Below are 14,195 nucleotides of genomic sequence, written 5' to 3' on the forward strand. Positions count from 1 at the left end.
TGGACATCCCCTGAGGGGTCCCAGACTGAGAGAGGACACAGGCTGGGCTGAGAGACCCACCCGAAGTGCACAAATTTTGTGCACCGGGCCTCTAGTAAATATATAAGTACGTATGTCTATATATATTTGTATGTTTAACCTGGAAATGGTATAATTTAATGATATTGATATTATATTAAATTATAGTGGTCCAAGTTGAATTACTGGTACATAAATAAACAGATGAACCAGTAGAGTAAAATTAAAGCTACAAAAGTAGATCCAAATGCATAAGGGAATTAGTATTTGACAGTGAAGAAAGTTGGGCTATTCAAAAAATGGTGTTGGACAACTGCACAGCCACCTGGAGAGCAAACAAAAAATTGTATCCATATCTCACATCATACACCTGATGAATTTGAAATAGATCAAAGAACAAGTACAAATATAAGACTATAAAATGCTTAAAGTAAACGTTGGAGGATGCCTAAAGAAAAAGAAAAAAATACCATGGAGAAAGAAAGCCTTTCTATAACTCAAGGTCCATAAGCCATAAAATAAAAGCTATTAGTCACTTAGTAAACAACAACACACCAACAAAATGAATCACTTGTACATGGAAAACAGAAGTAAAAAATGTCACACTAAAGTAAATATATGCAATTTATATCACACAAAGGAATAATCTCTCTCTAAATAAAGTGATCTTAAAATCAAAAGGTAACATACAGACATCCCATTAGAAAAAATATTTCACATGATCTTACACATATGTGGAATCTAATGAACAAAATAAACAGATGAACAAAATAGTTCCAAGACATAGAAATATGGAACAATCTGTTGAATTTTAGAGGAAAGGCATGGGTTAGTGGGTGTGGGAGAGAAAGGGGCCAACGGTGTGAGGCTAAGGGCATCCCAAGTTAGGTGTGTTTTTTTCTAGTGGTTATATTTCTAACTAGAGGCCTGATGCACAAAATTCGTGCAAGGGTAGGCCTTCGCAGCCCTGGCTGCTGGGGCCATCTTGGCCCCGGCTGCCTCACGGCCCTACCCCCAGCCCGCACCCTCCTTAGCCTGGCGCTGCCCACATCCGCTGCCACACACCCCAGTTCCCCGGTTCCGTGGAGCCCCCCAATCAATTGCCCCGCAGAGGGTGGCCTGGGCCTCTCTCTTTGGGGCGATCACGAAGCCCTCCAATTGATCGCCCCAGTGGCCTGGGCCTCCTTCTGCGGGGTGATCATGGGGTGATGGTGGGCCCCCCAACCAATCACATCACACCCACCTTGGCTGGCCTGGTGCCAGTATGTGTCATAGCATGGTCGTCCAGATGGTTGTCCGGACAGTTGCCCGGACGGTTGTTCTGCTGTCCGGTCTTTCGGCTGATTTGCATATTATGCTTTTATTATTATAGATAATAACTTTTTGTTTCATCTTAGGTCTTCAGTTTTTTTATTTCACTTCCCCAATAGGAAGTGCTTAATAAATTTTGAATTGAATGAATAATTATAATCTTTTAAAATTGGAATCTTTTAAAATTAGAATAGATAGCTCTACTTAGGATGACAGTTTGTGGTAAGAGCATCTTGAGAGTGATTTGATCAAATGATTTAACTTAATAATGGTTTCATTTCTAGACCTCACTTCTGATGATGATTATGGGAGAACTGCAGCCTTCTGAGGGTAAAATTAAGCACAGTGGAAGAATTTCATTCTGCTCTCAGTTTTCATGGATCATGCCTGGCACCATTAAAGAAAACATTATCTTTGGTGTTTCTTATGATGAGTATAGATATAGGAGTGTCATCAAAGCATGCCAACTAGAAGAGGTAAGTAATTATGTGAAAAATTTCTGATTATGCATATGAGACCTTCAAACTACCTAAATGACATATATTAGCTCCCTGTTTGATCAGTCAGTCTATATATGTTAATCAAGTTATCACTATAGGTAAAGAACTTTGAGTAAGTCAATTAAGAAAATATGTGAACCTTATTTTTTTTTAATATGTTTTTATTGATTTTTAGAGAGAGGGGAAGGGAGAGGGATAGAGAGATAGAAACATCAATGAGAGAGAGAAACATCATCAATTGGCTGCCTTCTGCACTCCCTTTACTGGGGGTCGAGCCCACAAACCCAGGCATGCACCCTGACCGGAATTGAACCATGACCTCTTGGTTCATGGGTTAACGCTCAACCACTGAGCACACAGGCTGGGCTGAACCTTGTTTTAAGAAACTTACAAAAACATAAAGAAGATATACTTTATTTTTAAAATGATAGACTTGCTTAGTTAGAAAAAAACTCTTTATGAAATGATGAGAATTTTGTTCACTCATTAATGAGAAAATGTCTTCAATTGCATGCTTTTTAAAAAGATATTTCAAAATTATGTAAGAGGATTTTAATAATTTTAATTAAATCATAGTCTAATGGAATGAGCGTTGTCCTGCCTGTAGAGAATTAGAGATAAAATTGTGATTTTATCTTTTGTTTAGCCTTCAACATAATCTCTAGCTAAATGAAGATGATGCTATTGACTCATTTCATAACAATATTGGGGAATGGGCTAAATCTGCATTGAAAGCATTTCAAGTGAAATCAGTATGTGGATCTCGTGCTGTTTGATACACAAATTGTATGATGGAAGCTTCAATAATTATTGATGTAAATGATTACAGAGAATATATATATCATTATGAGGTTTTCAGAATGATAGATGGCATTCGATACTAGTTGATTACTTTGTAGCCATTAATGAAAAAAATTGCAGTGTGAATAAAATAAAACAAAATACAGTGCATGGAAAATAGACCACGGCTAATTGCAGAATAGCTAGAACTGCAATTTTTATAATAGAGGGCTACTTGTTTGTATAAATGGCTCTCTATGTATATAATGATTCACTCAACAGTTTTTAAAAGTCCCATCTCTTATTTTTCATACACTCTGAAAGCATAATGAAAATTAGAGCTCTCCTGAAAAAGTATTGGATTTACTTTGAAGAAGATATTCTTCATTCCTCAAAAGCCCTTCTTCCAGGAGTTGTATTTCACAACCTAGAGGTTGGAACACTCAGTAGATTTATTATAAAAAGTCTGAGTGTTTCTAGGTAACACACATATTTATCTAGGAGGGGACTGGGATGTAGGAGTGGTAGTGCCTTGCCAGATAAATGATGGGACTTTTTTATTTATTAGTGGAAAGGTGTTGGAAGTTTCTGGTAGGCTTATATTTTGCACTGGGCCACTAATATCTCCATAAAATTGTTAAAATAATGAAAGAAAGAGGGTAAGAGGAAGATCATATTATTGATTTTTTTTTCTGATTCCATGGCCAGCATTAAAATTATTTTAAAGTGTATAATTCAGTTTTTTACTATATTCACATGGCTTTACAGCCATCACCACATTTTCTTTTTTTTCTTCATATGGTTGACAGTATTACAGATGTTGTCCAATTCCTGCCCCCCCCCCTTTACCCTCCTCTTCCCAGCCCCTGCCCCACCCTAGGCCTTCACCATACTGTTGTCTTTGACAATTTGTTATACATATGGGTATATAAGTCTTTGGTTAATCTCTTCCTGTCTCCCCACTCACCCCCACACTCCCTGAGATATGTCAATCTATTCCATGCCTTGAGACCTATTTTGCTTGTCATTTTATTATGTTCATTAGGTTCCACTTATAAGTAGAATCATGTGATATTTGTCTGTCTCTGACTGGCTTATTTCATTCAGCATAATATTTTCCAGGTCCATCCCTGCTGTTGCAAAGGGTAAGAAACCCGTGTTCACAGCTGCATACTATTCCATTGTATAAACATACCACAGCTTTTTCATCCACTCATCTACTGTTGGGCACTTGGACTGTTTCCAGATCTTAGCTATTGTAAATAGTGCTGCTATGAACATAGGGGTGCATATCCTTTCTGATTGGTGTTTAGAGCTTCTTAGGATATATTCCTAGAAGTGAGATCACTGGGTCAAACAGTAGTCCCATTGTACATTTTTTGAGTAAATTCCATATTGTTTTCCATAGTGGCTGCACCAACATCATCATATTTCTCAAACCCTTTAAAAGAAACCGTTTGCAATAAATTTTTATTTCTTCTTACCTCCTCCACCCAGCCTTAAGCAATATTCAGTCTCTAAAATTTTTCTGTATTGGATAGTTTACATAAATAGAATCATACAATATAAAGGTCTTTTGTGCTTGGATAAACTTTTAAACTTCAAGAAGATAATATCTTTATTTTGAAAGCATTTACTGAGTCTTGCTGTGTTTTATGAAACTGTAAATAAAACTAGATCCATATACTTCAGAGGTTCATGGGCTAGTAGAGAAAGAGACGTGTCAATAAAGAATGGAATCTAATAGAAAAAGAAAGAGGCATTTCTTTAGGTGCAAAGGAGGAAGTGTGGGAATCATGTCTGCCTAATGTAAAAAGTAACCGCCAGAGGAAGCTCAAGACTAACGCCTTCCAATGGAATGGTTCATTCTGGAATTCCAGTGGTGACAAGGGTAAAAACTATGGCCTCGTAGTCATTTTTTTTTATTAGAGATTCCATTAGAGAGAAGGTTAAGTTGATGGGAAGAATTGGGAGATTGATGAGTAAAATGGTCACTAGATTACTGAGAAAAGAAAATGAAATACATATAAGGTGCCTAATCGAGTATCTAGTGCAAATTAACCATTCAGTGACTAGTAGCTCATTTCTACCATCTTTTTTTCTCCGAGTAATTTTTATTTTAAAATTTTTATTTCTCAATTCTAGTTTACATTCAGTCTTATTTTATATTAGTTTCATGTGTACAACATAGTGATTAGACAATCATATACTTTACAGTGTTCCCCTGATATTTCCAGTACCTATCTGGGACTATACTTGGTTATTACATTATTGACTATATTCCCTATGCTGTACTTTACATCTCTGTGACTATTTTGTAACTGCTATTTATACTTCTTAATCCCTTCACCTTTTTTACCCAGTCCCTTAACCCCCCTCTCCTCTGGCAACCATCAGTCTGTTCTATCTTTTGAGGTGGAGCATACTGCTAGAGAGCATTACATACGTTAATGTGTCTGAGAGTTAGTTCTTGTTATTGATTGACTACAGTGGAAACAAGGTAGAGGTTGGTGTAATTAAGAAGGAGAACCATGAAGCCAAAAAGCCATGAAAAGTCATCAGCATGAATTTTGAAGTTGACAAAAGTAGTTATAAGAGGAAATTATAAAAGTGGTCGTCTATAAATATGGTAGCTGGTCTCGTGACCCAATCAACAAAAGCTGGAGTATTCTGTGGAAGAAAACAGGTGGCCTAAGATCCTGAGGATTTGGAATGTAGGCTTTGGTTCCAAGCTCCAGAACGTGGCAATGGGACAAGGTGATTCCATTTTCTATGTTCCTTTCAGACGCCAAAGCAGTACTTGGTGGTTACCTTCTGCCAGACACTGTTCACTGGTGGGAGCAAGGGGATACAAGGTGAAAACTTTGCTATCCCTTTCCTCAAAGAACTAATAGGCTGGCTAGAGGAGACCATACATAAAGAGACTATCCTATCTAATAAAGAGGTAATATGCAAATTGACCATCACCCCAACACACAAGATGGCCACCTCTATGTGGACACAAGATGGCTGCCACAAGATGGCTGGCAGGAGAGGGCAGTTGTGTGCGATCAGGCCTGAAAGGGAGGGCAGTTGGGAGGGACCAGGCCTAAAAGGGAGGGCAGTTGGGGGCAATCAGGCCTGCAGGGGAGGGAAGTTGGGGGGAACCAGGCCTACAGGGGAGGGCAGTTGGGGGTGAGCAGGCCAGCAGGGGAGAGCAGTTAGGGGTGACCGGGCTGGCAGGGAAGGGCATTTAGGGGCAATTGGGCCAGCAGGGGAGCAGTTAGGCATTGATCAGGCTGGCAGGGGAGCGGTTAGGGGGTGATCAGGCTGGCAGGCAGAAGCAGTTAGGGCCAATCAGGCAGGCAGGCAGGTGATTGGTTGGGAGCCAGCAGTCCTGGATTGTGAGAGGGATGTCCGACTGCCCGTTTAGGCCTGATTCCAGTGGGTTTGGGCCTAAACAGGTAGTGGGACATCCCTCGAGGGGTCTCAGATTGGAGAGGATGCAGGCTGGGCTGTGGGACACCCCCCTCCCCACATGAATTTCATGCACTGGGCCTCTATTTTCAATATAATATCAAAAGTGTTGGGATAGAGGTACTCTCAGGGCAGTATGAAAGCCCGGTTGAGGGCTTTACACATGCTTGGACCATTCAGGGAAGCTTTCTTACAAAAGTGGACAAGTTGAAGGATGAATAAAGATGGAAAAGGAGTTCTGGACAGATGAAATGTGTGAGCAGGAAAACAGAACATAAAGCGATTTGTTCAGTACAGGGAACCACAAGCCTCTTGACCGAACCAGAGTATAACTGGGGACAGTGGTGGGGAAGAAAGAAGCTGGAGGGCCATGTCTTGGGAGCCTTGTACATTGGTCTCAAGAATTTGGTCTTGGAAAGCTTTAATTAGGGGAATAATGCAATCAGCTTTGTATGTGAGCTATATCACTTTGGGTGTGGCATGAGGTGCAGAATTAAGGTGGACATAATTTGAAGCTTTGTGGGATAGCAGAAAGAACATAGATTTTGAAATCTGACAGAACTGGGTTACTAAAGAAAGTTACTTACCTTTGCTGAATACTGAGTTTTGTCCTCTGTAGTATAGGGATAATATTGCCCACTTTGTAGGGTTTTCTGTATGATTCCAGCACATAGAAGGTATTATTATTCTTAGTAGTAGTAGTAGTAGTATTTGCTACTCTGGCTAGAAGGAGGGACATTGTAAAAAGCTATAGAAAACATATCAGATGAACAAAATAGATCCAAGACATGGAAGTAATCCAGATCATGATTATGATGGACACAAGGAGAAAAGTTAAGCATATAAGGAAAGTCATATTCATATACTTAATATTTGCATTTATAGGAAAGGCCATCAGGAAAAATGGGCCTTCAGAGAAGAGTGAGTTTGTTTCCTCAAGAGATTAGAAGAGAAGAGAAATGGGTTTAACATTAAGGATTTCTTGCATAACAGATATTGGAAAGAGGGGCTGGTAGGAATGCTGTGGGTTTGGGAAAGGAGGACGTGGAGCTGAGCCACAGAGAACTGAGCTATCTCATTAAGGCAGAAGGAGCACAGGTCTCACTAGCCAAGTGTCCGCGGAGACCACCACTAATGGGCTCCAACAAAAATTATTAATAACGATGATGACCTCCATTTTTTAAGATATCAAGTAAGCCACTTAGCTTTTCTTTTCTAGCTACCCCTGAGCTCCTGCTGTTATCTGTCCTGCTGACTTTTGCAGCTGATTTAGACCTTTTAAGCATCTCATAATAGGCAAAATTACTCAGCAGTTCCTAAAATTCCTGTACTTTAAACTGGCAACTGTAGTGAATATAATGAGTACATTACTATATGCTGTTCTCTTCTCTTTCCTGAATGTTTCATGTGTTGTTATCTACCAGACTACATGGTGAATTCATTGAGAACAGCCATGCTAAAACATTTATTTTGGCATACTTCACCTAGCACATTGATGTGCAGAAGGGTAAATTCTTATCCAATAACTATTTCAGAATTATTTGGAAGTAGGCGTTTCAGTTGCAGGAATTTTACTCAGAAAATGTTCTTTTCTGAGCCTCACAGTCTAAAAGTTTGAGGAGACAATTACATGACAGCATATTATTGCTGGGAGTGACAAATAAAAGTAATCAGAAGTGCTCGACTAAGTTCACAGTCAAATCAAGCTTTTTCTATTTTCAGTGACTTTAGAATTTCCAATTTTTGTATTTTTGTTGTGATTATTGTTAAGCGAGTGTTCACATCTTTGAAAAAGGCCAGTGAGAACCTCCCCAAATGAAAGCTTTATTTTTTTAAATGTGGCAGAGTTCTGAGCATAGAAACATGAAGTACCTACGGCTGTTGCCAGCAAAAGAATCCTTCACATTCTGTATGTGGCCCCTATCACCAAATGCAAATATTCCTGATGCAATGTTTTCATTTTGACTGCCAAAGTTGATCTCTGTCTTCATGTACTACACCTAGATTTGGAACTGGAGATGAGAATGGAATATTTTCTTCCTAGTTTTTGTGTTTTTGTTCAGCTCTAATATGTACAAAGCACTTGCGTGTGTAACGATGCCTGGTGTCATAGGAGTAGGCAGGTAGATGTACATGTGCTTGGAGAGGAAGAAACACTCAACATATTTCACATAGTTTTCTGATTTCAGTTTGTTGAAAACTATTCACTCAGTGGGACAGCTCCAAGACGTTATCACAGGGAAGGGCACGGAGAGAGTTCCGTGCTGCCAGAATAACTTGTGATGTGCAAACGTGAGTGAGCAAGTCATGTTCAGTTTCTTCCCCTTCAGTCCTCTTCTTTTATATATCCTACTTTGGATCTAGATGACAATAGAATGGATTCCTAGGCAAGTTGATCATTATTTTTTAAATACCATTTTATAGCCCTGTGCCTATTAACTTATCCTCCCTTTTTTTTCTTTCTTTCCACATACTCAGACTATCCTTAGAATCCTAAATCTTTGTAACTTTGATAACTAGCATTGGAGATTTTGCTAGCTTAAAAAGAGAAATCAATATAATTAGGCCTTTGTTAACTTACTTATCTCTTTAGGAGATTATAACCATATTTTCTTATTGAAAGAGTGATTGACTTCACTGTTCTCTTGCCTTTTTTATTCCCAGAATATTACCTCTTTTGCACTTCAACGATTCCTCATCCTAACACACAACCCCATAGCTGACAGCAAGAAAATTCTAGGCAGGCCAGTGTTTGAATAACAGTTATTTAGACTGCTTTTATTCAGCCAGTTAGTCTCTTATGAAAGTACCTGGGTTTGGAGAAGTAATTAGCTTTTATAATAGTGCATGATGAGAGGCGGGGGCTTGAGAAGAGGTCAGGGGCTTAGGATATGTATTTGGTTTCCACAAAGTTGTTGAGATCCTTTTTGTAACCACAAAATGGGCACATTATTTGTCATGTCAGTCACTACATAGGCATTGTAATAAAAGCATTTACTGTGTTAGTTGAAGAACTGAAATCTGTTTGTGTTGTCTATTTCACCTCTGCTTGGCGGGTTTCCTATTTAAGACAGTAGGAGAAAAAATTGGGAGGGAAGTTGGCAAGAAGTTACTAAAAGAAAAAAAAACTTAGGAGGGATATTGGCAAGAAGTATGAAAAACTTGGGAGGGAAGCAAGAAAAGAAATAAGTTGATGCCTGTTCTGGAAAATACATTCCATCATACAGATACTACAAGATGAATTAATTTAATTTAAATTTTGACCTCTGGATTTCCAGATCTGGCCAAAATAACCTGCATTGAATGGGGGTTTAACCTTTAGATCAGCGGTTCTCAACCTGTGGGTCGCGATCCCTTTGGGGGTCGAATGACCTTTTCACAGGGGTCGCCTAAGACCATTGGAAAACACATATATAATTACATATTGTTTTTGTGATTAATCACTATGCTTTAATTATGTTCAATTTGTAACAATGAAATTGGGGGTCACCACAACATGAGGAACTGTATTAAAGGGTCGCGGCATTAGGAAGGTTGAGAACCAGTGCTTTAGATGCTCAGTCTACCATTGCAGGAAAATTCAGGACTGTTCAGTTGGGAGATCTGTAAATAAAAAGGTGCCATAGGAATTAACATTTGCATTCAATAGTAGCCAAGACAATGGACATCTAATACAAATATTTGAAACTCATTGAACTATGTCCCCTAAACCAGAATAAACCACACTAAGTGACTGTACCTGAACCACCTGTAATTTGCTACTGGTAGGTAATTAAGTTTGAAAGGATTACCTTCCATTTACTGTAATATGAAGCAAGTGCAGTTATTTTATGAGACTATTGAACTGGAACTCAGTAGAAATAACATGGTGTTTCCTGAACAAAACTGTTATTTCACTTAATTTGAAAAATAAATAGTAGCTAACGTTGATTGAGTAAGCACATCAGCAAGGCTGTGCTAAGCACTTTGAATTTTCACTTTCTAGTTATCTAGTGACAACTTTGCCTAGAGTTTGCAGTCAAAAGGAATGTGTGCTAAATTCTAAAAGTATGAAATAGGTTTCAGGAATTAAAATTATAATTCTGGAACTAATTATTAACAAATGAGAGCTCTTACATTTCTAAAACCAAAATAGACCTCAGATTGTCTCTTAGTAAGTTTGGGCAAGTCAACAGAACAGTAGCATAAAAATTTAATTATAACTGGATCCAGCTAGTTCATGAATAGATAATGAAATTAAGGTATTTAAGCCATACCTTTATATATAAAAAAAGAAACAACAAAAAATTCATTGTTTTCCAAAGGTAAAAGGCATGCTGTATCATTACATACATGCCTGGTGTTTCATCCCTCTGGAAGAACTGAGATTCTGGACCCTGCATTCTTGGAGTTTCCCATCTTGTTTTGTGATGGCTAACTAAACAAGATCAAGAGAAGGTTTTACACTTATATCTTAATAGAACCTTAGAACTTGGTATTGTTCATAATAACCTTTCCAGGAAGGGAAACTTTTTTTTCTTTTCTAAAAACTAGGAGTGTACAGTAAGTGCTCTCTAAACAAAATAGTCTTTGAAATGACCATTGTATTATCATTAATATGTTGAAAAACCAAAACTGCAATACCTAATTTTTATTTAGAAGGTTTAATTACCCTTGATTCAAATTTTATAAATTAAAGAAAATGATTTCAACAAATATTTGTGAAGTTTCTACCATGGACACGGTACTGTGTTGGGCACTCTGTATGCTGTCTGCAGGTATAACAGGGGTGCCTATCTGCAATGAACTTTTGACTTACAGATAATTTGGTGTAAAAGGCATTTAAATATATTTATTTAATAAATATTTGTGAGTGCAAACATTGAACTAGGGACTTTGCCATATTCTTGGAATTATTAATAAACAAGACAAAAATCCCTGTCCTCGAAGAGTTTTTATTCTATTGGAGATGAACAAATGAGAACCAGTGCAGTTTGATACATTCTATGATATTGGTCAATACAAGATCCTTATATGAGAGTACAGAGTAGGGACACTTAATCTGGATTTAGAAGGTCAGACAAGGTATTCCTGGAGGAAGTGACACCTAAGGTAAGAGATGGCAAATGAGTAAGAATCATTTGAGTGAAGATTAGGGAGAGAGAACATTCCAGAAAGAGAACAGAATATATAAGGCCTGGAGCCCAGAGGGAACATTGTATATTCAAAGATCTACAGTCAGTTGCATGTGGCTGACATGGAGAATAAAATGAGCCTGGAGCCAAGAGACAACATGGTACGTTTGTGGGAGCTCGAGGTAATGCAGCAAGACTGGAAGGGGTACAGGGTGAGAGCTGAACTGCCAGGGGACAGTCAGATCATGGTAGCCAAAGGATGCGGAAAGACAGAAGTGCTCTACTTGACTTTCACATTTCATAGAACTGGTACAATCCAGTTCTCCTACAGCACGTGGGCTGCAGAGGAGTCAGGGAGCATGATGCTGAGTGGGAGCAGAAAAGTATCCTGGGGGGAGAGCAAATGGGTCCACGGTAGCTTTTCTTTATTGGGAAAGTGGCTTAATCAAAACTGTCTTAGGTAGCTTTATCTAGCACAGCGGTTCTCAACCTGTGGGTCGCGACCCCTTTGGGGGTCGAACGACCCTTTCACAGGGGTTGCCTAAGACCATCGGAAAACACATATATAATTACATATTGTTTTTGTGATTAATCACTATGCTTTAATTATGTTCAATTTGTAACAATGAAAATACATCCTGCATATCAGATATTTACATTACGATTCATAACAGTAGCAAAATTACAGTTATGAAGTAGCAACGAAAGTAATGTTATGGTTGGGGGTCACCACAACATGAGGAACTGTATTAAAGGGTCGTGGCATTAGGAAGGTTGAGAACCACTGATCTAGCACAATACGCAAACTGGAGAGGGGTAACAAAGATGTTGTGTTTAGAAGTTTATGAAATTCTTCACATCTTAAAGAATAAAATATGAAAATTGAAGAAACTTGTTTAAGATCCTCAAAATTGACAGCATCAGCAATAGAATCCAAATCTTCTGACTCTTTGTCCTTTTAGCAATATACTAATAGAGATGTTACCTATTAGAAAAGAAACTCTATTGTAGACTCTAATGACTTATCCATTGAACATTGCTCACTTTAAGTTAATCTCACTATTATTGTAATAGTATTATTAAGCCATCGAAGTTAGAAATCAGCTATTTGTAGAAGAGAAGATAATGATAACAAAGATTTGTGAACTAATAGCATTGAGAATTCCATGGCTTAGTTTTAAAAAGTATTTTCAGGATATTTATATATGTATATGATATATTAAGCTACCACAATTCCAAATAAGTATATCTTAGGGAAGTCATCTATGCTTACACACTTAAAATTTAATTAAGTTGGGAAATTTCTTCCTTGATCTTCTCCCAAATTATCTTTCCCTTTTCCTCTCTCCTTCAGGCCTCATAACCTCAAATTTAAAATATGAAGTCTTAGAGGGTGGGCAGTCAGCACAGGTGAGGAAACCTGCTCAGGGCACATTGAGCCATTGGTGGTGAGAAAATAAGGACCAGGGTAGGATTACTTCAGAGATACTGGGTGAGTGAAAATTGAATCCCATTTCCTACGGATCTGATTACAAAGCAGAAGGCTACTTACTAAGAACTGGGTGGTATGTTAGGAACTCCAGAGCAGGATCAACTGCAAGATAACACTGTATGTGCCAATGAAGTACTGAGAACAGAGTGCTTTTTCACGGATTGGATTTCTCCCAGCATCTTGGGTGGGTAGACCTAGAAGAGATAGTTAAGGAATTAGTAGCTTCTTAAATGCCAATTCTTAGACCAACTGAATCAAAATCATCTAGTGAGCTTTCAAAAACTAGATTTTTTTCTGGAGAATTTGAAATCTGGAGTCCAGAAATCTATAGTTGAATAAGTTTAATGTAGAACCAGAATAAGACAAAGAAAAGTCTTTGTTTCAAATTTCTTTTTTGCCTTTACTTCCTTGGGGACATTTACCTAAAGACATCTTAAATCACTGAATTTTACAGTTCTTCCTTTAAAAATGCTTGTTATTAGTTTTCAGATACAATTACAGACCTATACACATATAGATAAACACTAAAAGTCAAAGGGTATTAACAGAATTACATATATTTTCACAAGTTCATACATAAAACTATATATGTGTGTATGTGTATGAATATTCAATAATACTTTAATATTGGTGTCAAAAACTGTAATATTCATTATAATAGTGTTTTTTTGTACTTTTGTTGGGACTAGTAAAATGATATTGGAATTTAAGTTTTCTGCTGTAATTTGGTCAGTGCCAAAGCTCAGTGAAGGAAGAGCTTTTGTTTTCTAAGTTGACAATAAGATCTCCTTATACTTCTAGCAAGGATTAATCTTTAGCCAATATTTAATATATATTTCCATATCTAGCTCTTTGTAATCATGTGTGACTTAGGTCAACAAATTATCTTTCCTAATAAAAGAGAACTCCAATTTTTAATTGATGAATTCATTCATGTATCTTTCCTGCTCTAGAAATTAACCTCTGTGAATATATATCAGACAGAGGTACATAGGTCTTTTAAGATAACACATCCACATTTACAACAGCTATGTGCAAAAATGGTTAATTCATTCTTTCTCTCTCTTCCCAGTACTCTCCTGGCTTTCTCACATTCTCTCCTTTCCTTCCCTCTGTTCCCCCCAACACTCTTCTTCTCCCTCCTTCTTGCCCATTTTCTTATACATAAAGCACAGTACAGTGTTTAGTAATTATTAAGCATTAATAACAATGGCATTAACTTTCTAATGATTTACTATGAAAGACATGCTTTATTGAATGGCACAACCTCTAAAGTTCATGTTGTCCCAACCCAGCTTTTCTCCCTCCTCTCTTACCACAAATAGCTGTATTGTCAAGGTTATTCTAAAGAGTGATAAGGCAGCCATAAAACAAGGTTTATGGCATTTGCCTATCTACAAAGTCACAGGAAGTTCAAATGCACTTACCAAATATTGCAAAATCACACAGGACCATTAAATGTAATACTCCCCCCTTTCTTTGATCTCTCTCTCTCTCTCTCTCTCTCTCTCTCTCTCTCTCCCT

General features: G+C 37.8%; 1 protein-coding gene across 1 annotated transcript in view; it reads left to right on the forward strand.

Annotated features, from left to right (window-relative positions):
* The window catches only part of CFTR (cystic fibrosis transmembrane conductance regulator (ATP-binding cassette sub-family C, member 7)), a 195,095-nt gene that overhangs the window by 78,737 nt on the left and 102,163 nt on the right, over positions 1-14,195 (forward strand). The window contains exon 11 of the mRNA XM_005871579.2: positions 1,614-1,805. Coding sequence (XP_005871641.1) covers positions 1,614-1,805 — 192 coding nt within the window. The remainder of the gene's footprint in view (positions 1-1,613; positions 1,806-14,195) is intronic.

Source organism: Myotis brandtii, unplaced genomic scaffold (assembly GCF_000412655.1).
Source record: "Myotis brandtii unplaced genomic scaffold, ASM41265v1 scaffold348, whole genome shotgun sequence".
NCBI lineage: Eukaryota > Metazoa > Chordata > Mammalia > Chiroptera > Vespertilionidae > Myotis > Myotis brandtii.